The following is a 24,145-nucleotide window of genomic DNA, read 5'->3' as shown; positions in this document are numbered from 1 at the left end:
CTCCTTCTCTGTGTAGGTATGCTACCTGAGGGCTTCAGGCCATAGCAGATCTCGGTGTAGAACCTCCGGTCATAGCTGTCACAGTAGTGCCAGTGTTTGTCCTCATACTGCAGCCCATCATTGAAGGTATACTTGCCCTGGGAGAAAAGAAGCACATGGGCATCAGAAGAAGCCAGAGCCAAAGTCTTTTTTTTTTTTTTTTTTTTTTTTTGCTTGTTACCAAGGGAATAGTTGGCTTCTCGCAGCCAACAGGAAAGAAGCCACAGTTGTCACCGTGGTCTTGGTTGTGTGGATTAGGGGAGTTAGAGACATAGCACTGAACCCTGTGCTTGAATCCAAAAGCATGGCGACCCTGCATGGGGCTGAGCAGGGAACCTACTCTCTTGGCTCTCAGGTTTTTCCATTTATAGAATTAGGATGGTGGCAGTGTCCCTCTAAAAGGGGTAGCTGGAAATTTGGTGAGATAGGTACATGCTAAGCTTAGCTGGGAGACGTTCGTGTGTGTGTGTGTGTGTGTGTGTGTGTGTGTCCCAAAGAGATTAGCATTTGAGTCAGTGGTCTGACTACAGAGACCACTCTGTCTGATCTGCTAAGGGCCTGAGCAGAACATGGGGCAGAGAAGGGACCACTGTGCTCTCAATCATACTGGGATACCTGTTTCCTTCTGGCTTTGGACATCAGTACACCTGGCCTCTGCCTGGGGCTCGCTCCACCTCTTCTCTAGGGTCTCAGCCTTTCAGTTTGGACAAGAACTATAGTTCTAGCTTTCTCTGGGTCTCCACCTTGCAGAGAATGCAGCTTTCATTATCTCATGAGCCAAACTCTCATCATCTCTTTCCATATATCTGTCGGTGCTCTTCCATGAGTACTCTAACACACACAGAAGGAGCACTTACACAGGCTGTTGTTTTTCTCTTATTATCATAGCTGTTGTTCAGACATGTGCATTCTGTTCTTGTTGCTTCAATGCTAAAGGAGTCTCAGGATATGAGAACTGTACCAGCCGAGGCATCAGGAAACATGGGTGGAAATTCCCACAGTACTATTTGTTCACTGTGTGACCTTGGGCCAGTCACATCCCTTTCCTGAGGCTTCGATTCCCCAAGCTATAAAAGAAGCATCTCTTAACCTTTTTTTAGGTCATGAGTCAGGCCCAGCACACTCTCAGGGAGACTCATGAGAGTACAGATCATTTCCCATAGAAAAACCATAGTTTTATATCCAGAGGCTTTTCTGTAAGTCAGGGGGTTCCACTCACCCCAAGTTCTACTCATGGCTCACAAACCTCATGATCAGAACCTTGGGGTTAGATGATCTGATAGAGGTGGTGATAGTAAGAGTTGATACTGGGCTAGGAAATGGCTGCGAACACATCCCTTTCCCCTAATTTACCCTCAGCGCCACTGTGGTAGGCTGAGCTATGCCATCTCACCCTACCCTCAAAAGGTGCCCACATCTGCTGGAACTTGTGAATGTGTTACCGTGCATAATTGAAAAAAAAAAAAAAAGAACTTTTCTAGAATCATCCAATGTGAGGGTCCTTACAGGAGAAAGGTAGACAGGAGAGAGGACGAGATGGCAGGAGCTGGGAGGAGGAGAAGCAATGTGGTGCCGTAAGCAGAGATTGGAGTGATTCCTGGTCATGAGCCAAGGCATGCAGGCAGCTTCTAGGAGTTAGGAAAAAAATGTGAGGAAACAGATTCCCTGCCTGGAGTCTGCCTGCTGGCCCTGTTTAGACTTCCAGTCCTCAGAACCATAAGATGGTGAATAGAAGCTGATTTAAGATGCTAATTTAAGATGGGGTGGGGGTAACCCATTGTGGCAGCCCTTGATAGCCAAGATGACTGCCCCTAGTTTAAGAATGAGGAGCATGAACTTTAAAGACGTAGAGTCATTGGACAAAGATTGGGCAGAATGAAACATGGGAAATGGTAAGCACCAGGCAGGGAGGGGAAGGGGCTATAGCAGGGCCTCTTTCTGCCTGGGGACCTCCTTCAAGCCCCAGCTTGTCACCTTCACCACCAATCCCTTCTTCCAGATGGCGTCGAATCGGCTCCCACTGGGGAAGAACAGGGTTCCTTCTCCGTGGAACATGCCGTCCTTCATCTCCCCGATGTATCTCGTGTCAGTAGGGAGGATGTACTCGGCACTGCCCTCCATCCTGTAAGAACATGGGAAGTCACTGGGCTCTGCGTGGCAGCTGGGGGACACAGAGAGATGTTCACTCTCTCCATCCTCAGATGCATCGCTCCTCAGTATTCTGTCAGAGCTTTTGTGGTGCTTTCTTTTCATCAAAATCTCAAAAAGATGTTGTTTAAGATGGGACAGCCTGGGGCTGGAGAGATGGCTCAGTGATTAAGAGCACTGACTGCTCTTTCAGAGGTCCTGAGTTCAATCCTCAGCAACCATGTGGTTGCTTATAAGCATCTCTAATGGGATCTGATGTCCCCTTCTGGTGTGTCTGAAGACAGCTACAGTGTACTTATCTACATAAAATAAACAAATCTAAAAAAAAAAAAAAAAGAATGGGGGGGGGGTTGGCTGGAGAGATGGCTCAGCGGTTATGAGCACTGACTGCTCTTCCAGAGGTCCTGAGTTCAATCCCCAGCAACCACATGGTGGCTCACAACCATCCGTAATGGGATCCGATGCCCTCTTCTGGTGTGTCTGAAGATAGCTACAGTGTACTCATCATATATATCAAATAAATAAATAAAATCATTTAAAAAAAAAAAAGATGGGACAACTTTTGGTCTGTCATCCTACCCTCCCTGAAGGCTGTACTAGAGTTTATACTGTCCACTGAAATACCTCCTCGCTAGCATCAAAGCTACAAAGTTAATACTGTGAAAATACCAGCAGCCCAGGCAGCCGATTCTGTGTCTCCCGAGTCTGTTATGACCAGCCCAGCCTTGCCAATTAAGTCACAGTGGTCAGGTTTTTAGAAATTCCTTGTTCTGTCAAATGTTAGTTTGGGTGTGCTACACAAATCCTTCTGTGCCTTATCTTTTCTCACTTGGCAAATGGGAATCACTGTGGGTGTGTATGGGTGATGCACAGTAGTGGCTGCTATAAAACGTGGGAGGTCTTAATTCATTCCCTGTATTCTCACTGAACTCAACTCTGCAGTGTTTCAGAATAGAGAGAGACAGGGACTCAGTCTCTAGCCCATGCTGACCTGGAACTCATGTAGCTCAGACTGGCCTTGAGCCTGTGGCGGTCCTCCTGCCTCAGCCTCTCCAACGCTGGGATTATAGGTATAAGCTATTATACCATGTTTTCCATTTTTTATATTTAGATATGGTACATGCAAATCATGGATTTTAAAATGTGGCTAAAAACAGATTTTGAAGCATAGTTGACATGCACATACACATACTTAAAGTGTACAGTTCATACATTTTGACAAAAAATCCTGGAAACCACCCTCATGGTCAATATGATTAATATATCCACCACCACAGTTTATGCTTACTCTCTTTAATCTTTTTTGTTTGTTCCCCCCATTCCTCATCCCTAGGCAAAAACTGACCAATTTTCATGAATTGATTTCCCATAATTTAATATAAAAAGTATCATATATACTCCTTTTTTTGCTGGACATTTCTGATTCCTTTCATTTAATATAATTCCTTTAAGATCTACTCATGTTACTGTTATGTGAACCAACATTTTCCTTGATGTATACTATTCCAGTGAATGGATATACCACACTTGTTTGTCCTCTCACATGTTGGTGAATGTCTTGCTTGATTCTAGTTTTCAGTCATTACAGTTTCCATTATATAAAGCTAGAAGGAGTACTCACAAGCACACCTCTGTGTGTGCATAGATTTTCATTTATCATGTTAATAACTAGAAATGAAATGGCTATCTTACTTTTAAGAAACTGCCAAGCTTTTCCAAAGTACTTGTCCAATTTTATATTCCCATCAGCAATGGGGAGTCTATATAACCAAAGATTAGGTTTTAATTTATTCTACATATGAAGGACAGCCAATGGACAGTGGTGGCACACACCTTTAATCCCAGCACTTGGGAGGAAGAGGCAGGTAGATAACTGAGTTCAAGGCTAACTTGGTCTATAGAGCGAATTCCAGGATAGCCAGGGCTCTTACACAAATCAAAACAAACCTAAAATCAAGATGTGTGTGGGTTTTTCAATCTCTGTGCCCAAGCCCAATCCTTCACCTCCACCTGTCAAAACTTTCGCTGTAGGAACTTTTGCCTCATGAAAAGAAATGATATGGTTTAGACACAAAGCTGGGTAGAAATTCTCGACTCCCTCACTTAGCTGGGTTGTTTTGTTAAGTTCCACCATTTATTTGCAAGATCAGCCTGAACTGTCTCACTGTCATGAAAGGCATTGCACACCCAAGCATCTTTGCCACTTTCCAAAGGGTTAGACAAGGGTCTTGAGTCCTTTAAGGCTCCCTTTTACCCTTTAACCTTGAAGCTGAGATAATACCATCTCCCTTGCAAAGCTGACTGAAGATGTGGACAGCATCCCATTATATATATTACTGCCACTCTCTCTAAGAATCTGTCCCTGTGCTTGGCTAGACCACTACTCCTGCTTCCTCAAAACACCCTGCAGTTCCTCTAGCCTGTGCATACAGATCCTCCTTCATCTCTGCATCTCTACAGCCCCATGAAGTGCTTTATAGCCCAAACAACTATCGCTTATCTGTCCATTACCCACCCCCCCAGCATCGGCCTCTCCAGCTCTAAAAAATTTTCTGCTTTCTTCATCCAGAGCTGCTGGCAAGGCAAAGTGACCATCTCACATGTGGTCTGCCTCTCTTGACCACAGGGCTGACCTTGATTACTTGTCATAACTGTGTTACGCTTAACCGTCCCACTGTGTTTGCAGGGATTCTGACCAGGGTCAAATTCAAAATCTGGACACAGAGAAAAATCAGTATTTGCCGAATAGCACTTTCTTTTCTTTTTCTTTAATATTTATTAATTTATTATATCTAAGTACACTGTAGTTGTCTTCAGATATCCCAGAAGAGGGTATCAGATCTCATTACAGATGGTTGTGAGCCACCATGTGGTTGCTGGGATTTGAACTCAGGACCTGTGGGAGAGCAGTCAGTGCTCTTAACTGCTGAGCCATCTCTCCAGCTCTGAATACCATTTTCTAGTTTTCTTTGCCTGCATAATTTTTTAAATATTTATTTTTTAATGTGTATGTTTTGCTCTCATGTATATAATGTGTACCATGTGCATGCCTGGTGCCTACAGAAGCCAGAAGAGGAACTTTGGTTACAGATGGTCATGGGTGCAGGGGATACGCGCACGCGCTCGTACACACACACACACACACACACACACGAATGAATGAATGAAAGAATGAATGAGTGAATCCTACCTATGCGACTTATTAGGTATCTGTGCTTGAGCACTATAGTTGAACAAGTTTTTGAAAGCATTTGGCTGAGGGTCCTTGGCGGAGGCTTAAAAACAGTTGTCTTTCACTAGCCTGAAAGTGGAGACATGGACGAATGGGGGCTTACCTCCCGTTTATGTATTCCCCGAAATACTGGCTCCCGGTGTACTGCATGTTAACAGCTAGTGTCTAACAGACACCAACTTCAGCTGTCTTGGCGTCACTATGACAACCAGGAGATGTGGGCGGAGACCAGATGAAGCCCCGCCCCTCGGGACCGCTAGACTTCCTGGAATGGCTTACGCTTCGCCTCCTCCAGCGGCCCTAGAGCAGTGCGCTTGCGCGTCGCTGGAGACGCATGCGCAGATGGTACCGGGCAGTCTTGGCCAGCCAAAGGGGACTTGAAGGAGACGGGCGACACGGCCGAGGGCACCTGGTCAGGGTCGCGGCTACCGCCGTCATGCCGGGGATAGTGGAGCTGCCAACTCTGGAAGAGCTGAAAGTGGAGGAGGTGAGGCTCTTCCTGAGGGCAGGCGGGAAGCCTGGGATTGCAGCTTTCAGGCGGGCCCAGGCACGGTTCCGGCCTCTGCGACCTGCATGGTCACATCTCGCCTTGGCTCCAGCCATTCCTGTGCGCACTGCGACCGGCCTCTCTTCTTGTGAATCGGGTGATACTTTCCATTAGCATCACCTAGCCCCTTGCTCTCCCTCCCGGTGAGGCGAGCCTGCCTCCTCTTGGTGCTCACCTTCCCCTTCCAAGTCTGTCAAAATCTCGGTGCAGAGCAGGCCTGGGTGCCGCGGCAGCACACAGTACGTGTTGGACAGTGAGTCTGGCATGGGCCAGGGTGTTTTGGTAATGGGACACAAGTAAAGCATTTACTTCTTCGAGAGACATTTAAGTATTTGTTATGTGCACGTGCAATGGGAAGTAAGAGACAGTGCCCAGCTCTTATAGTTTATAGTTTTATAAAGAGACAGATAAAGAGGCTGTACAGCACAGTGCATGGCTCTGTGAAACGTGAAGTAAAAGTGGTGTGCTATTGTAACTATCACAAACATGATCACTCCATTTCTAAAGGCCGGGCTGCTAATTGGAACACAAAGTAAGGTAGGGTATAACTGGTTTCCCTTGTAGACCAGAAATAGGCCCCAAGAGTAGAAGCGATTTGCCCAAGGTCACATAGACAGTGTATGGAAGACTTGTAACAGGAACCCAGATCTTTTCTGAAACCCAGCCTGTTAAATCTTTCAGCCAAAGTGCAACAGAGTGAGGAAGGACTTGTAGAACCGTGTTGTCGAGGAAGCTGAGAGCTGTCTGATGTCAGCCTACTGTTAGATTAGCGGTGCTAAGCCTCTAGAGAAGTCACTGACGAGGCGGGAACAGTTTGGACTTTATACTGTGAGACAGAGGGAAAAGATGGCTGTGTTGTCATGGCAGGCACTGTGTTGAATGTTCTCCTATACGACTTCACGTAGGCTCTCACAAACCTGTGAGGATGGCAACTTGGTATTTTCCTCAGATGAAGAAATTGTTAGCATATTTATATGAAATTGACTTAGAGGCGAGAGAAAGGATTTTCCTATCAGCCAGTCTTTTATTCTTATCCCACCGTGTAACTGGTCAAACATGAGTTGACATATTTTGTTAGATGTTTAATTTGGCTTAGCAAACATTTCATGCAAAAGCATCCTAATAAATTTCTCTTTAAAGTTTGCACAATTGGTATATATAATTATGTAAATAACCAGAGTAGTAAAAGTTAAAACACATGATTAGTACTAACACATGAAAGGCGGGCAAGCAGATTTGATGTTGGAGCTGATGTCTAGCCCTTTCTTTGGCTTGGTCATTTTGAGTAGCTTTCAGCACTTGTGGACAAGGGGTTTTGCTCAAAGTGAGATGACTCTGGCTGTACAGTTCTCTATGAGAATATAAGATGGGTAGACTAGCCACATTAGGCTTAATGTAAAACATGGCATTTGAAGGCTGGTACAAAGATGAAGTTGTGGGGGAGTCAGGGGCCTGAAAGGGGATCCCGAATGTAGTGAATTGAGTTGCATCGAGAGAGCAGCACAGGCCCCTGTATGAAGTCTGGTGAGAAGGGTGGAGGACAGTTTGGGCTCAGAAAGCCTTGAACAGCAGATAGGAAGCTCAGGTTTTACTCTGTACCTAAGCATGACTCTTTCTGGGGGCTGGCTTCTGAGTTGTCGTACCAGCAGCGTGAAATAAGAATTGTCCCAGCAGCGTGAAATAAGAATTGTCGTTTCAGAGGTCACTTCAGCAGCTTGACAGAGACTAGACTGACAGCAGGTAAAGCAGGAAGACTAGCTCAGTGGCCATTACAGAATAACCCTGGCAACTTGTAGCTGTGCTTCACAGAGGCAAAAGATAAGAACCTCCATCTGGAGCGAGTCCTACTTGCAGTGGACTCCTAACACAGGCAAAAAAGGCTGAAGAATCGGGGTCAGGTTTGCAACATGACAGACCCAGTGAGGCCAAGAGCAGCAGCCGCTTTGGGGAGCAGGTAAAATCTACCTTGGACTTCATTGACCAAGGAGTCACGTCACATCCCCAGGGAAAAACCATCCAGAAGCTTTGGGTTAAAAATTCCTCGGGTGTGTTGATAATTTAGAGTAAAAACTAATCAACAGCCAGTACTGATGCGCCTTTTATGTGTCAGACACATTCTGTTCCATAGATGAGTTCATTGGACCCTCAGGAGGTCCTAGGACATATGTACATCATGCCCCATTTTACATAAATAAGGACGCAGGCCTGCCACAAGCTAAGTTCTATGACAAGTGGTACGGAAGTGACTTTTGGGAGCAAGGGCAGTACTGGCTTTGTCTGGCTCAGTCACACACTTGCTGTCTATGGAAGGCGGCACTGCAGAGCAGCTGTGGACGAGCTAATGAGGAAGGATGCTGAAGTTCTGTGTTCTGGAGACAGAGGATGCTGGGTAAATTTGAGAGGGGACTGCTGGGCTTCCTCAGTTATGAGGAAGCAGGCAAGAGGACACGGTTACACCTCAAGTTCTCTGCTCCCTCGGTGATAGTGATGTTACGCCAAAGTCCCGGGGAGAGCCACAATTCTGATGGATGGCTGTCGTGTCCCAAGTGAATCTGTCTATTTGCTGTTTAGGAATTGGCTCAGTGATTGTGTCTCATCTCTGTTTCCCTGTGACAACATGAATATACCTTTGTTTTTATAAGGTTGCCATTTATGTAGCGAAATAAAGCAACTAATGCTACAAGCTTTGGAGGGCTGCCATCTTGAGGATTTGAGTAACCAGATCAGCCACTTAAGGATATTTTTGAGGCATTTGGCAAACAAGTAAAACGGTGCTCAGTTTTTTTATTTGTAAAATTATTTTTAGATTTATTTATTTTATGTGTATGAGTATGCGTGTGCCCACGTTTATGCCTGGTTCCCATGTGAGCCGGAAGAAGGCATCAGATCCCATGGAACTGAAGTCCCAGATGGTTGTGAGTCACCATGTAGGTGCTGAGAATTGCACCCAGGCCCTCTGGAAGAGCAGCCAGCACTCTAAACCACTGAAAACTCAGTTAGAATTAAACAAAAATGTGAAGCAAGATTTGCACCACATGCTTGTAACTCCAGCTCAGGAGGTTTGAGAATAGAGGCCAGCTTGACTGACCTACATAGTTCAAAGCCAGCCTGGGCTACTTGAGAGTGTCTCCAAAAACCAGAAACAAAACAAAAAGGTTAACTACCTTCTGTTTTCCCAGCTGGCTGTAGGTAATAAAATATAAACAAATATGTATCAAACCTAAATATACAGATTTACAGATTTGGGGTATAAATTTATTAAGAGTTTTCATGGCAGATTTCTTTTGTATGTAAGTGTACTTTGCATTGACACCCGCAACAGTACAGTGTGGGTTGGCAGTCCTGGACCTTGTTGTCTTCCTGTAGGGCAGCAGTTCTCAACCTGTGGTTTGCAACCCTTTTAGGGGTGAACTGACCTTTTCACAGGGGTCGCCTAGGACCATCAGAAAACACAGATTTTATGTTACAATTCACAACAGTAGCAACATTACAGTTATGAGGTAGCAATGAAGATCCATCTCAGGATGAAGATGATGCGTGAGGAATTATATTAAAGGGTTGCGGCATTGGGAAGGTTGAGAACCACTGCTATAGGGTGGATCTCTCCTTTCCCCAGCATTTGTCTTCTTAGTAACTTAATGGGTATGAAGTGCATAAAAATAAGACTACAGACTTTTCTCATGTTAAAGTTCTCCATTTTTTAAAAGTCCAGTTCAGTAGTGTGTTGATGTATGGTAGTCTGACAGGCTGGGTTTTAACAAACCTGCTAATGTTCTCTGTTACCTTTCTCGGTTGGTCAGGAATCTGAAAGTTCCCTAGTGGAGAAAACAGCAATTGCAAAGAAAAAGCATACTAGATCAGAAAGATGCACCCTAAACAGGACTGTCAGACAGCCCATGCCCAGATGCCAGCAGTAAATACCCCATCCTGCCTTTTAAAGAAGTTGCCAGTGGCAGAGCTGGTCATCGGTGTCCACCTGCAGTCTGTACTAGAGCAGAAAGATAGAAACATTAGAAGAGAAACAGAGTAGCCAGAATGAGTGAGACTAAAGATGAGTTCTCCCAGATATCAGAGTGCTCTGTCCCTTTCTGGTAATTGAAACATTGTTGCTTTGGCATAGACTTAGACTGTAGAGCAGGGAGCTGGGCCCTGGACTCTGCAGTTCCTTGTGGTCCAGCTACCTACAACTGCTCTGTGATGCTTCTCAAAGTGCTGGACGGTGAGCAAGGGAGTCTGACATGGTCACAGTGCTGAGGTAGCATCACTATGGGCAGATTCTAGGACCTTATTCTTAGTAGTAATTTGCCAGGTTATGAACTCCTCCAGCCTTCCTGACTCTGTGATTCCCTAGCCTCCTGGAGTTTCAGGTGGCCTTGTGTGATTCATTTCATTCCTGGAGAGGAGCGTTAGCAACATGACACTTGTTTTAAGCAAAACTCTGTAGGCTCTCTGTCTTCATCTCTAAGAGGAAAGGGGGATGTTTCTGGAAGACACATGGGAGAGCTGTGATAGTTAAGCACTCAGTTGTAAAGAATCCTAACAACCCACGTCTCACTGTCTGAGGAGAGCCTCTGCGTGTGGCCTTAGTGTGTGACTGCCTCTCACCTTGCTTTCCCAGGTGAAAGTCAGCTCAGCTGTGCTTAAAGCTGCCGCCCATCACTATGGGGCTCAGTGCGATAAAACCAATAAGGAGTTTATGCTGTGCCGCTGGGAAGAGAAGGACCCAAGGCGCTGCCTGAAGGAGGGCAAGCTGGTCAACGGCTGTGCGCTGAACTTCTTCAGGTAAGAGTCAGTCGCCTGAAGGCAGTGCTTGCATGAGTTAACATCAAGGTATCCTGAAATATTCTAAATGCATATTCTAAAATGAGGAAGTGACTTCCGGCTAATTAAGTAGAATTATAAGTGTGCAGGTTTTGAAATCAGATAGACCAAGTTCAGTAACCTCCACGAATGTCAGTTTTCAGCTGCGGATGGTGTCTGTCCTCTGCAGTATTGCAGTAGATATTTTGGAAAGGTGTGTACAGCTGTCTCAGCCCAGAGCTTGTTGACAGACAGTGGACGGTCGTGACGATTAAGAAAGCATTGAGTCTGGTTTTCAGTTGGGCCACTGTGCTCACTGCTTAAGTATAAGCCCAGGTGTGTAATTAGCTGCCCAGTGTTGATGGGACATGGGGTAATTGTAACAGGTCTTGTGATCCTGGTGCTCAGGTGGCGGAGACAAGAGGCTCAGCAAGGGCAGCCATGGCTAGGCACAGGGAGTTTGAAGCCAGTTTGGGCTCCATGAGATGCTGTCTCAAAAAGTGTTTGGTTTGATTCAGCCAGCCTAGAACTCACTGTGCAGGCCTGGAACCACAGCTCTGCTTCAGCTCACAAGTGCCGGACCTACAGTGTGCACCACCCCATCAGCCTCAGAAAAATGGTTTTAGACCTCTGTTATAATCAAAAGGGCAGAACTCAACTCAGCGTTAACTGAAGTCCAGAATTAGTGATGGTGTCAGGTAGGGCTGGATTCAAGGGTCTAAATGATGGCAGAACTATGTGATTCCTTCTTCCTCTTCTCTGCACAGACTCTTGGCTCAGCATTTCCCTGTTGACCTTACTTTTATATAGTCTTTCCCTTTGCTGTAGCCTAAATGGCCAGGAGCCACTTTAAGCTGCATGCCTTATTGCAAACCCTGAGAATATTACTGCCCCATGGCTGTAGGCAGAGTCCCCACATAGCCGATTACTCTGGAGCCGATTATACTGTCCATGGACTTTAAACATAAGTGTTTGAGCCTTGGGAGATAAGTACTCTGATTGATCAGGCCTGCAGTGAGATGTAGTCTTCGCTGCATCCAAGCGGCATCACTGCCAGGCAGGGAGGGGTTGTTTCTCAAAGGACGAGCAGGGGGATGTCACTAAAGAATGGGACTGACTGTAGGCTGCCACAGCCCATAGATGCCACTACATTGGCATTAGAGGGAGGAACCAATAGCAGCTAATAGCTGCCTTTCTTCTTTCTTGCCTTTGCTCTACATGCAAAGAAACTTTTGTGATTATAATTATAGTGTGCATATTTTTTAACTGATTTCCACTTGAAATTATTGAACAAATTCTTTGGAACTATATTTTTATTAACTATATAGTAATCCATTACTGTAGTGTTCACTCTTGTGACAGTGAACATACATCTCCACTGTTCGGTCTTTGTTTTCTTATTTCTTTCTATTTTATTTATTTATTTATGAATGAATGAGGCAGGGTTTCCAAGGTAGCCTGGCTGGCCCGGACTTTGCTATGTAGATCAGGGTGGCCTTGAACTCAAAGACATCTGCCTGCCTCTGTCTCCCAAGTGCTGGGATTAAAGTTGTATGCCACTACATCTAGCTTTTTACCATGTAATTAATTCCTCGGTATACATTTTGTGTGTGTGTGTGTGTGTGTGTGTGTGTATCTGTTTATGGCCTTGGTCATTAGTTTTGGCTTCTGAATTTTTATTGCTATATATATTTTTTTAAAAAATTAATGATTAAAAATGTTTCTCACTATGTGTGGGTGTTTTGACTGATGATATGTCTATGCATCATGTTCGTGCATGCCTAGTGCTGGGGGCAGGGTCAGAAAGGGCATCAGATCCCCTAAAACTGGAGTTACAGACAGTTGTGAACTGCCCTGTGGATGATGGGAACCGAATCCATTCCTTGGCAAGAGACACAAATGTTCCTAACTGCCAAGCCATCTCACATGCCACGATGCAGCTGTAGAGGGTCAGACACTGTGGTGGTTTCTTGTTTGTTTGTTTGTTTGTTTGTTTTGTTTTGTTTGGATCAACTTATCCTGCCCTCAGTACTGATGGTATGCCTAGGATTTAAATATTTAATAGATAGGGGATGGTGTTTCGTGCTGCTTGAATTTATGTCGATTTGATTGCTAGCAAGGTTGAATATATCTTTATTTGCAGGGATAAAAATGATTTTCTAAGAGAATATTGGCAAAGCATTTTCCTGAGATGCAGAAGTAGAGTGCTTTAGGTGGGAAATGAGAACTCCTTGGTCCTAAGCCCCCACTCCCCAAGGGTGGAAGCCCTTGGGGCTGGAGCCAAGCATTAGATCAGAGTCTGCAGGCATGGCGAGCAGAGTACACGGTAGAGGGGTGTGCAGGTGACACAAGGTGCTGGGTCACATTGATAAGTCCTAGGATGGAAACTCTTGTGACAGCAAGGCAGGCATGGAAAGTAGGCTTTTGCTATGAGCTTAGACTCTCTGAAAGTCAGCCTGAGACCTTTTAAAGAAGGGCCATGTGTAGAAGGTCCTCAGGTTCTAGAATAAGGCAGGAAGCATGTTCAGTCTTTAGTCCATTGGCAGAAAGATATTTTGAATTTTTTCCACTGCCTCCAATATGGCTTTTACATAAAACTGTGCTGTTTTGTGCTTGTCTAGCAAGTATAAGGCCCTGGGTTCGGTCCTCAGCTAGGGGCTTCGGGTGGGGTATATAAAATAGTGGTACTCTTCCTTGAATTTCTATCTGTAGCCCAGGCTGGCCTCAAATTCACTTTGTAGCTAAGGCTTGAACTCCTTGTCTTCTACCTTCCACACGCTGGGATTATAGTCCTGTGCCCCACACCTAGTCTCCTTAGCTGTGTGTTTTCTTTGTGTGCCTGTGTGAACAAGTGAGTGTACTTGTGTCCACATTCATACAGAAGCTTGAGGTTCATACCAGGAATCTTTATTCTTTGAGACAGGGTCTTTGACTTAGCAGCATGGCTAGTGTCACTGGCCAGCTTGCTTTAGGATTTCCTGTCCCCTCCTTCAGAGGATGGGATTACAGTGGGCTGCCAGGGCAACTTGGATCCCTATCCCAGCCCTGTGACTTGTGTGGCCAGTGCTTTAACCACTAGCTGTCTCCCCAGCTTCCTCCAGCTGCTTTTGATAGTCCAGAGTGAGTTCTTTGCTGCCCAGCTTCCTAGCAGCACCCAGCTCTTCTGCATAGAGAGGACTCTGTTTCTGGCCAGTACAGTAGTGAACTAACCCAGAGCTCTGGAGTGTGGGCCCCAGGAGTGTCTTCCAGCTGGTTAATGTGTTCACTTCTGAGGGTCTGTCACCTCTGGCCTCTTGTCAGCTTGCCAGGCTCTGACAACTTCCCTTTTTGCTGGGTTTGCTAAGCTGAGTTGTCAGGAAGACGCAGGCTCCAGGTGAGTTCTCTTGAGTAAAATGACAATGTCTTAGGCCATAATCTTTTTATTTTTGCTGGGTAAAAAAAGAGGCTTGTTCCTCAGAAATCTTTCTTTTTTTTTTTTTTTTTAATTACAAACTTTATATAGAAAGTTAGGTTTCATTATAACAATTTTAAAACGAAATTTGTTTTTGTTGTTTTTCTTTTGGTCTTTATGATCCTGCCTCTCCTGTGTGTCCACTCCAGTGTCAGCCTTTATGTGTCCATGTCATACGTGCCCCTTTGTAACCCAACACATCCCTTGATCCCTTCTCGTGGTCTCTTGTCCTAGTCTGCATCCACTCTTCCAGACCTTTACTTTTTATGCATACATTATGACCTGCTATCCTCCTGTGCCAACGCAATACCGTACAAACATACATGCATTAAAAGTCTGAATTCACATGAGATATGACAGAGGGCCAGCAGTTTGTATCAGACAGTGCTACCTTGTTTAATACGACACTTTCCAGTTCTATTTTTCTGCAAACTTCGTATTTCTTAAATGCTAAGTAAGCCAAGAATGGTGGCACACACCTTTAATCTCAGCAGGCAGATCTCTTGAGTTCAAGGCTAGCCTGGTGTACACAGGGAGTTCCAGGACAGGCAGGTCTACACAGACTCTAATGACAAACCAAAAATAATAAAATCTGAGTGAAAATTCCATTGTGTACATGTGCCACAGTCTCATTATCCAGTATTCTGTTGATGGCGATCTAGGGTGATTCTATTTCCTTGCTTTTGTGAACAAACAGCCGTAGACACAGTGATGTGGTCTCTGCGGTATGCCATAGAGTCCTTTGGGTGCAGCCTGGGAGTGGTGCAGATGGGTCAGCCGGGGTTCTGGTTTTAGGCTTTTGAGATCCTGTACACTCACTTTTGCCGCGATTACACTGGTTTACATCTCAGCAGGGGGAGGGCTCCTTCGCCACAGTCTCAGCATTTGTTGTCACTTTCACTGGAAGGGGGTGTGTGACCTAAGAATGGTCGTTTGACATCTCTGCCTGTGGCTATCTCTGTTTTGTGAGGAGCTATCCCTAACCTCCAACCCTCCTTTCCAGGCAGATAAAGAGTCACTGTGCGGAGCCTTTCACAGAGTACTGGACTTGCCTTGATTACTCCAACATGCAGCTGTTTCGTCACTGCCGCCAGCAGCAGGCAAAGTTTGACCAGTGTGTGCTGGACAAACTGGGCTGGGTGAGGCCGGACCTGGGGCAGTTGTCTAAGGTAAGGTTTCTGCTGGGCCTTGCTCTGGTCTGGAGCTGGGGTTGGACAGAGGGGACAGGCTATGACCAAGGCAGAAGGTTGTCTGAAAGGGGTCCCTCTGAGGCTAGAGAGAGTGTGAGTTGTCCCTATTCACCAGACAAAGGAGGACTTGGCATGTTCTAACAGGTATTCATCTGCTTTGGGTTCACTAGCTAATAGAGAGTAGAGTTGCATAACATGTCAGTGAGGTCCCATCAGGTGATTCACTGAGGTCGTAGGGTCAGGGTGTGTCAGACTCCTGAAACACCAAGAATATAAAAGCCCCTGTTCAGGGTGTCGAGCCTGCCCTCCCTTTCCTGTGTGGGTTATTTTGGTGATGGCTCTGCTCTGGGTTGAAGTTGTAGAGGAGGCCTGTACTGGTGTCTGTACACTGTGCTCTTTGTGACTGTGCCCTTAGCACAGTAGCATCTAAGTGTTGATTCTCCTAAGCCTGCCCCACCCCACCTTCATCCAGTGTTGCCTTCCTGGAGAGTTCTTGCTGAGCTGCACGTTTCTGGGAGGGATGCATCTACGTGGGCCTTTGAAGATAGTTCATCCTGTGAAATTGAAGAATTTAGAGCCAAAGCTCTATCTTCACTGAAAGGATGAACTGTGTGGGAAAGGAAAAGGCTTCATTTAAACTTTAAAGACCTGTAGGGACGCCCACCTCCCTGAGCTGAGTGCCTTGCTATGTAGCTCTTTGTCAGCACGCAGCCAAAGAAGCTCGACCCACACTGGCCTGACAGCTCCTGCTGCTGTAGCTCAGGAAGGGCAAGCTGGGTAGACACAGTCGCTCTGAACCTTGCTCCACGGGCTCCTGTGGAATCTCAACTATCCCACTTCCATCCAGCCCTGTCTGCAAGCCGAGGGCTGTCCTGGAAGAGCTGTGCCCGAGAGCCTGTGTGAGCCTGCATAGCACCAGGCACACAGGCTGTTCAGCTCTGTTCCCTTCCCTTTGGGGCTAGCGCCCATGAACAGTTGTCACCAATAGAGTGGTAGCATAGCTTTGTTTTTCAATCTGACACGTTTTTTTTCTTTTTTTTACTTCAGACATTCTTTTGCTAAAACTAAAAAAATTACTTTAAATAGTAGCCAACCAAAGTTGAAAGTAATAGGACTTACACACTTAACCAATAAAACTGCCTTTTCTTGTTTCTTCTCACCACAGGGGAAGCGTAAGTCAGGCTATCAAAGCAGTATTTATTCTTGAGTCTTTTTATATGGACATTTTTTTACCCCTTCCCCCAGGTTTCCATATTAGTTGCCTCAAATGTGTATTTCTTGACATGTTTTATCAATTTTGATTGTACTCCACCCATTGTTCAGTCTCCTTCTAGAAAGAGAGCAGAGAGAGGCCTAACCTATGTTTCATTCTCTGATTCTGTGTGGCCTACTTGCCTCTCCCGCTGATATCTCACCCTTCCTAGGCAGAGTTAACTCCTGCTCCCACTCAGCAACCACAGAGAAGTGATCAGGGACCTCCTAGTTCATCCTGGGAACCCCATTTTACACATGGCCGCTTCATCAAGTAGGCAGTCCTAGGCCTTCCCTTAGGAGTGGCCCTGGGGTGCTCCTGTCCTTTCTCTTTTGGAGTGCACCACACAAGAGCATGTCGCTTTCTTCTCCCCGCAGTCAGTTGTTCAGGGTCCCTGCTTACTTTATGTTCAAGAACATTTCTTAGAAGCAAAGAATGACAGTTTTCTAGATTGATTTTATAAATACCTTGAGTGAAGCATTTGGAACTACTCTGTCAAGCAACAGGAACCCTGAGTGACTTCCAGTTACAGCAGGAGACAGAGACCTGCACTCAGACCTTGGGCTCTGGCCAGTTAGTCAGCCTCCTGTGAGCTGGCTGTAACCTGCACACAAAGGGTTATAGTAACTGTGTACCTGAGAGATCTGGGCACAGAGACAGACAGACCTAGCCTCTCATGCATACAGATAGCTAGAGTTGGTCCCATTAGAGTAAAAGCCAGAAAATGCTTAGTGACTGTGGCCCACTTAGAAGGATCTGCTGCTTCCTTAACTTCCAAAGGATAATTTCTGAACTAGAGGTAATGCGGAGCGGCACAGCATTTACCTAGCATGTACAAGGCCCCGAGTCTGGTCCCCAAAATACAGAAAATTAAAAAATTACAAAACAACTTGTGATGGCTTCCCACTGGAGATTCTGGTGGCCGGCCATTGGGGTGGCATCTTCCTCTCAGCTGCAGTTTGGAACCTACCATCTACGTTGGCCCACGGACTCAGCTCTGAGTTCTTCTGTTCCAGCTATCCGGCCTGGTTTCCCTGCCTTCTAGCCTGCATGTAGTGATTGGTTGCTTCCCTGTAACAGTGGCACCTGTTGCCATCAGGTTAAATTGAAGCACCTTTGCATAGCATTGCATAGTGTATCACCCAGCCCTGTTCCCTAGCTGCATGTGGCATTTATAAGCACGGATCTGACATTGTGTCCTAGCAAGGTAGCCTTAGTGAGCATCTGTGGAATCTCCTGGTGGGAGCTGGGAAGAGTGAGCAGACAGCAGGCTCAGCATCTCAGCATCAGTGCTGATAACAGCAGGGTTTGGTCAGTATACAGCCTGCTCTGTGTTGACTTCTCTGGACCTTCCCTCTGTCTTCTTTGTCTCTGCTCTCTCTGTCTTCCCCTTAATCGTCCCAGCTGGCTCCCAGTTCTCTTCAGAAATAGTCTAGGCCCCAGCCTTCACTGTGAGTGATTTGTGCAGGGTCCACCCTTCTCTGTTGTCATTGGGCAGCAGGCAGCAGGGTAGCCGGGTCTTGATTGATAGCTCCTCCATCTTGCTCACTAACCAGTGAGTGAGTCCCAGAGGATATCTTGTCTCTGCTGAGGATATATTGTCCTACCATATAGAGGGTCAGAAAGTCTGCTTTTAGATGTTGACTCTGATTCAATATAGCTAGATATATCTTCCCGAGCTTTGAAGCTGAGGAATGGTTGAGGCAGCAGGAGCAGAGAGGGGACCCCCAGCAGTCTCAGGGTTACTACTGTTCAAGAGTCTCTTTGAACCCTGACTCTCTTCTTCGCCCTTCCCAGGTCACCAAAGTGAAAACAGATCGTCCTTTGCCAGAGAATCCTTATCACTCAAGAGCAAGGCCAGAGCCCAACCCTGTGATTGAAGGGGATCTGAAACCCGCCAAGCACGGCACCCGCTTTTTTTTCTGGACCGTGTAGAGATGGGTTGACGGTCCACACTTGGTCACCTCGGTCATGCGCCCAGACAACAGACGACGAAAACACCCGTGCCGATCTCGTGTTCTTTCCTGGATCACAGACATTAACAAAAAAGTTAATTTATGTGACTTGGCAGTTATTCTATACATTTCCTGTCCATTAAAAATTTTAAAGGAAACAGTTGTGTTTTATTATGCTCTATGTAACCTTTTAGCCTTTAAAGATGACTTCCCCTTGTTCTTTCTTGTGCCCCTGACTGTCCCACTTGCTTTGTCCTGTGGAGGACCAGCCACTGTGGCAGGAGACCCACATTCCCATATGGAAAAATGAATGAAGGAGGCTTTTCTACCTGAAGCAGCATTTCAGGGTGTTTGGCATACAGTGCAAAGCCTCAGGTCTCTTTTCTCCTCCAGCAATCCAAGCTTATAGATTTCACTAAAAGTCATTCTAGAGAAATGTTCAAGATAGAGCAACGAAAGGTCTGAGCCTGTGACTCAGGCTCGGGAGGGGCTGCTAGCTGGGCCTTAGGCAGTGTTTCTTAAAGCTCCTTAAAGAACCTCACTTCCACCGTTTCCCCTCCATAGCCCATCGTCCGGGTGTTATAACCCAGATGTTTTTCCTGATAGACGAGGGGGAGGGGGAGGCTGAACTCCCAGCTCCAAAGCCAGGAAGTTGGAGGTCTGAGTGTCAGTTCCAACCTTGGGTGTGTTCTTTAACCTCCTGTGAGAGGTTGAGTTTGAGGACAAACCAAAGGGTACAAGCTTATCTACCTCCTGGGCAGGTTAGAGCCCCGGTGTTTATAAAGCTCCTTGGTTCAAAGCACTGTTCCCCCAAGTCCCTTCACCCCATCTAGTTCCCTCTCATCCACTTGGCCATTTCCTTTACAGCTGGCTGAGTCACTGCTCGTTCTGATTGTGGCGTTACATTGCCACATAAGACTGTGTAAGTCATCTGAGCCTACTGGGCTTTGAGCTTCTCTGCAGAACTGTGAGAAGAAGAGATTTGGACAAGTGTCGCCTTCAGTGCATTTGGAGGGAGCGAGGCTTTAAGGGGCAGGGGCTGCTGTCTAAAGGATCTGAGGCCAGTTCAAGGGAAAAGACTAATGGTTGGCCATACTGCTCACCCCACCACTGAGAGCATTTGCAGTGAAGTTCATACTTGGTCCACACAAGATCCTTGCTAGTATCTGTCTTAGACTTTCAACTCTTGAGTAAGCCCTTTAGGTTTTAAAAAAGCTGAGGCGAAGTCTGTTAACATCTTGGTAGCCAAGTAATTGGGAGCCAGCTGCAGTACCTGAAGTTGGTCATGGTCACAGATTGACAGGTATATGGCGTGCTGCCTGCCACATTTTACTTCCTCAGTTCCCTCCCAGAGGAAGCTGGGTCTGTCTTAAATAACTCATAGTGCTTACCCAGCTAGCACTTGCACTATGCCGAGTGATTACCACGAGTCCACTCCTTTGTGGTCAGAGCTATTTGTAAGGGATATCGTTGAATGGAGAGAGAATGCATTGCCTTACCAAAGGACTCGGGTTTCCAGCACCTGCTTCAGGTGCTTCACAACCATCTGTGACACCTAAGACGATCCAAGACCTCCAGACTCTGGGCGCGCACGCAGATGTGGTATACACATGATTTAAAATAAAATGTATAAGGAAAAGAAATGTCAGCTAGCCCATCTCATAGTTGAAAGAACATGCTTAGGAAGAGGTGGAGAGGGCTCCTCCCCACTTGAGAAGTACATACAGGGTACACGGGAAAGGTTTTCTGGTTCTAATGAGCATATCTATCCATTAAAACCATTAGTAATCCATATCTGATATCTGGGATTCCCTCCCCACCCAGAATGGTTTCATTGGTCTGTGGTGTTGCCTGACAGGGTATGAAAGCTCCCCTGGTTTGTGGAAGGCTCTGGCTGATTTTGTATTTGAGGAAGCCAGTGAGCAGGTCACATTCTAGCTGAGTGCTAAGTGGCTAAGCTGAGATTTGAACCCAGATACAGCAGGTAACAAAACCTGTCCCATAACGTAAGTTGGTGCACATGCACCATACGGAAAATTCTGGGTCAGTGGGTCTGTAAGAGATTTGTAACAAGCTTTCCAGCAGACCTCTGACTCCTTATTGAATGGGGTACAAGAATCTGATGGATGTAGCCTGCTTCAGGTGGTCTGTGGCATGCCAATCGCTCCCCGAATGCTAATCCACCTCTGTAGATTTCGACCAGTGCAGCCTGAACTGTTAATGTCTTCAAATTCAATTCTAGGATGTTTTAACTTTTACCCAAGTTGGACGGCAGCTGTGTCTTCCACCCTCCCCACCTTGCTTTGAATTCCTTGAACAAAGGAACCAGCTTTTGGCTTTCCTGTGCTCTTCTTGATGGGATCACACGACACCATAGCCTTCTAGGACAGAAGGGTCTAGGTAGTTAAAGATAATAATTTCTTACAACAAATGAAGGTCTCAGTGGCAGTAGGTAAAAGGTCACGGAACAATTTGAAAGCCGTTAGTGTGAAGGTCCCCTGAGCAGGGCTTCAAACAACAGAAACTGGCTTGGCCTGAGGCTAGAAAGACTAATTCTTTGCATTCCCAAAGGAAACATATCTGGCCTTTCCCTGCCAAGCCCATTCCTGTCTTCCCTATCTGAGTCCACACTTGTCTCCATCCTCCTAGTGTCAAAACACGAGATGCATCTTTGGCTCCTTCCACTCATTTCTGTCCTGTTCATGTCCCAACACCAAGCCCCCTTGAGTTTCTTCTGTTGCACATCTCACATTGACTGCTTCCTCTCTATCTCTCTGCCCTCAACCTAGGCTGCCGTGTTTCCCTTGCCTGGATTATTACAACTGTTTCCTAACTGTGGTCTAGTCCATCTCCCAAATTGCTGTGTGTGCCTCTGCTGCTCAAAATCTTCAGTGGCTCCCAAATGCCTGCCAGGGAACGCCTGAGCCCTTGCTAGCATCCTGACACTCCATAATCTGGTTTTAGCCTACCTCATTTCCCCACGTTTATCTTAATCTTACAATGAACCCTGCACTCTGTAGAAGGCCAATCCCAGACTGATTTCCACTTTTTTTTTTTCCTCCCGTGCTGGGAGTTAAACCCAGGGCTTCCTGCATGCTAGTTAAGCCCTCCAGCTAAGTTACATCTCCAGTCCCAGTTTTACCTTCCATGTTTGAGACATTATCTCGACTAACTTGCTCAGGCTGGTGTTGAACTTGGTGATCTTCCTGTCTCAGCTTCTCAGGTAACTGGGATCACCGGCCTGTGCCGATGGATGCCTAGATGCTTTCTAGCGTTTAAGTCTATCTGGCTGCTATCTCGCCAGGAAACCATCCTTCCTCCTCCTCTGCCTCTTGAACCCTGAGCCATCTCTCAAGGCAGACACTAGTGCTGTCTTCCCCAGGAAGCATCGTCTTCCTACATCCTGCCCCATTGTTCCCGTGACACAGTGGATAGCATGATAACTGAGGGCAAGAGCTCTGGAATTCCATTGTTTGGGTTGGAATACACTCGGTAGCTATGTGACCCTAGGCAAGGAAGGTTCTTAGCATTACTGTACCTTAGTTTCTTCACCTGTGAATAAGGAGGGAGGAGCACAGAGATGGTACCTACTGTCTGGAGTGGCCTTAAGTATTTGGTGAATTACGCACCAAATGTAGCCTGCTGGGTTGACACATGGCAGTAGTATCCTAACATGTAGCACTAGGTACGCACCAGGGATCTCCCCTTGTCCCAAACTACAAGGACTAAATAAATGTCTGTCCTGATGCCCACCGCATGACAGACATCTAGGAAATCAAACTCACTACCACATTCATCTTTCCAAAGCCTATCTCCCACCAAACAACAAATTCCTTCCATGTGGAAACGTGCTTAACTTATTCACATTAAATTGTTTTCTTATAGATAGCAAATCCTGGGTGAAATGCTTTGAGTATAATGAAGGTTGTATTCTTAGGCCACGAAACAGGCTGTGAAAAACTTTAAAAAGTTGCTTATATAGCTGAGTCTGGTGGCTCATTCCTATAATCCCAGGGTTGGGAAGGCTGAGGCAGGAGGATCACTGCAAGGTTCAAGTACAACCTGAGCTGCAGAGTGAGATCTTGTTTCAAAACACAATGTCAATTAAAGACAGACAGACAGACAACCAAAAACAAAACAAAACAAAACAAACAAACAACAAAAAAAAAAAAACCAAAACTGAACGACAAAAGTCGCTTCTACCACACGGGAAAAATTCAGTTTGAAGTTGTGATGTTCTTATGGGTCCTTAGCATTTGCAACATAAGTCCCAAGTCACTGTTCTTGGTCATAATGAAAAAGCTAGGTGTGTTGGCACGTGCCTTGATTAGTTACTGTACTACTGCTGTGATAAAACACCGTGGCCAAGGCAGCTCATGGAAGAACAGGTTACTTGGGCTTTCAGATTCAGAGATGTAGGGGTGCATCATGGTGAGGAGGCACAGCAGCAGCAAGTGGAGGTGTAGCGGCAGCAGGAGGAGGAAGTGTCAGTAATAATCACACCACAGGCTTGACACTGTACGATGTTGAAATTTTCTGCTCCAAAGAAATTAGTCCATTGAATTTTTTAAAATTTAGCCTCAGGCAAGTTCTAAGGACAAGGGCAGAAGATGGATCAATTCTTTGCCAAACTATCAGAGGAATGTTCTCTAGCCCAGCTGCTGTTAAAGTTCTTCCTTCTGAAACCTCTGGAGCCAGGCTTCTAGAGCCTGCTTTGTTCTCAGCGCTAAGATCCTACTATGATGGCCTGTTAAGCTCTGCTTACAGTATCCAGCCACTTTTCTGGTCCAAAGTTCCAAAGAATTTCATACTCTTCCAACAAACGACATGGTTGGGGTCTTCAGCCACAGTCCACTCTGTGGTACCGACTTCTCTATTGACTACTTCTCCATTGCTGTTATAAATCACCATGACCAGGGAAGCTTATAGGAGAAAGACATCATGAGACTTATGGTTACAGAGGGGTGAGAATTCATCGTGGTGGAGAGGCATAGCAAGAAACTGAGAGACCACATCCTCAAACTCATGCAGGAAGTAGAGAGTGGACTGGAAGGGGTGTGAGGATCTAAACTCTTAAAGCCTGAAACTCAGTGATGTACTTCTCCCAACAGGGCTGCACTCCTCATAACCTCTCCACACAGCACCACCTGCTAGGCTTCAAATGCCTGAGCCTGTGGGGAATGAACATTTCTTATTCAAACCGCCATACCTCTGTAGTCCCAGACCTTAGGGGTTGGTGTGATGATTTGTATATGCTCGGACCAGGGAGTGGAACTATTACAAGGTGTGGCCCTGTTGGAGTAGGTGTGTCACTATGAGTGTGGACTTTAAAACCCTCGTCCTAGCTGCCTGGAAGTCAATATTCTGCTAGCAGCCTTCAGATGAAGATGCAGAATTCTCAGTTCCTCCTGCACCATTCCTGCCTGGATGCTGCCATTCTCCCACCTTGGTGATAATGGACTGAACCTCTGAACCTGCAAGCCAGCCCCAATTAAATGTTGTCCTTATAAGAGTTGCCTTGGTCATGGTGT

At 46.1% G+C, this 24,145-nt stretch overlaps 2 protein-coding genes across 2 annotated transcripts in view; one reads left to right on the top strand and one right to left on the bottom strand.

Annotated features, from left to right (window-relative positions):
* The window catches only part of Morn5 (MORN repeat containing 5), a 30,237-nt gene extending 24,612 nt beyond the window's left edge, over positions 1 to 5,625 (bottom strand). Inside the window, exons 1-3 of the mRNA NM_029309.2 lie at positions 5,523 to 5,625; positions 2,014 to 2,161; positions 26 to 137 (exon numbers count right to left, since the gene is read on the bottom strand). Coding sequence (NP_083585.1) covers positions 26 to 137; positions 2,014 to 2,161; positions 5,523 to 5,569 — 307 coding nt within the window. The 5' untranslated portion in view covers positions 5,570 to 5,625. The remainder of the gene's footprint in view (positions 1 to 25; positions 138 to 2,013; positions 2,162 to 5,522) is intronic.
* Positions 5,626 to 5,759: 134 nt separating this feature from the next.
* Positions 5,760 to 18,774, top strand: Ndufa8 (NADH:ubiquinone oxidoreductase subunit A8). Its single transcript, NM_026703.3, has 4 exons — positions 5,760 to 5,906; positions 10,585 to 10,748; positions 15,221 to 15,386; positions 18,457 to 18,774. The coding sequence occupies exons 1-4, from the start codon at positions 5,856 to 5,858 to the stop codon at positions 18,592 to 18,594; spliced, it is 519 nt and encodes a 172-aa protein (NP_080979.1). The 5' UTR covers positions 5,760 to 5,855; the 3' UTR covers positions 18,595 to 18,774.
* The last annotated feature ends 5,371 nt before the right edge of the window (positions 18,775 to 24,145 follow it).

This window comes from Mus musculus, chromosome 2, assembly GCF_000001635.26.
Source record: "Mus musculus strain C57BL/6J chromosome 2, GRCm38.p6 C57BL/6J".
NCBI classification, from domain to species: Eukaryota; Metazoa; Chordata; class Mammalia; order Rodentia; family Muridae; genus Mus; species Mus musculus.
Note: the sequence above shows the minus strand (reverse complement) of the source record. Positions and strands in the feature narration are given on the sequence as shown.

Bases quoted from the DNA above. Each gene is read 5' to 3' on its own strand.
- Ndufa8 (NM_026703.3), top strand. From the start codon at position 5,856: ATGCCGGGGATAGTGGAGCTGCCAACTCTGGAAGAGCTGAAAGTGGAG. The intron at 5,907-10,584 runs GTGAGGCTCTTC...TTGCTTTCCCAG, and splicing joins AAGAGCTGAAAGTGGAGGAG to GTGAAAGTCAGCTCAGCTGT. The intron at 10,749-15,220 runs GTAAGAGTCAGT...CCTCCTTTCCAG, and splicing joins TGTGCGCTGAACTTCTTCAG to GCAGATAAAGAGTCACTGTG.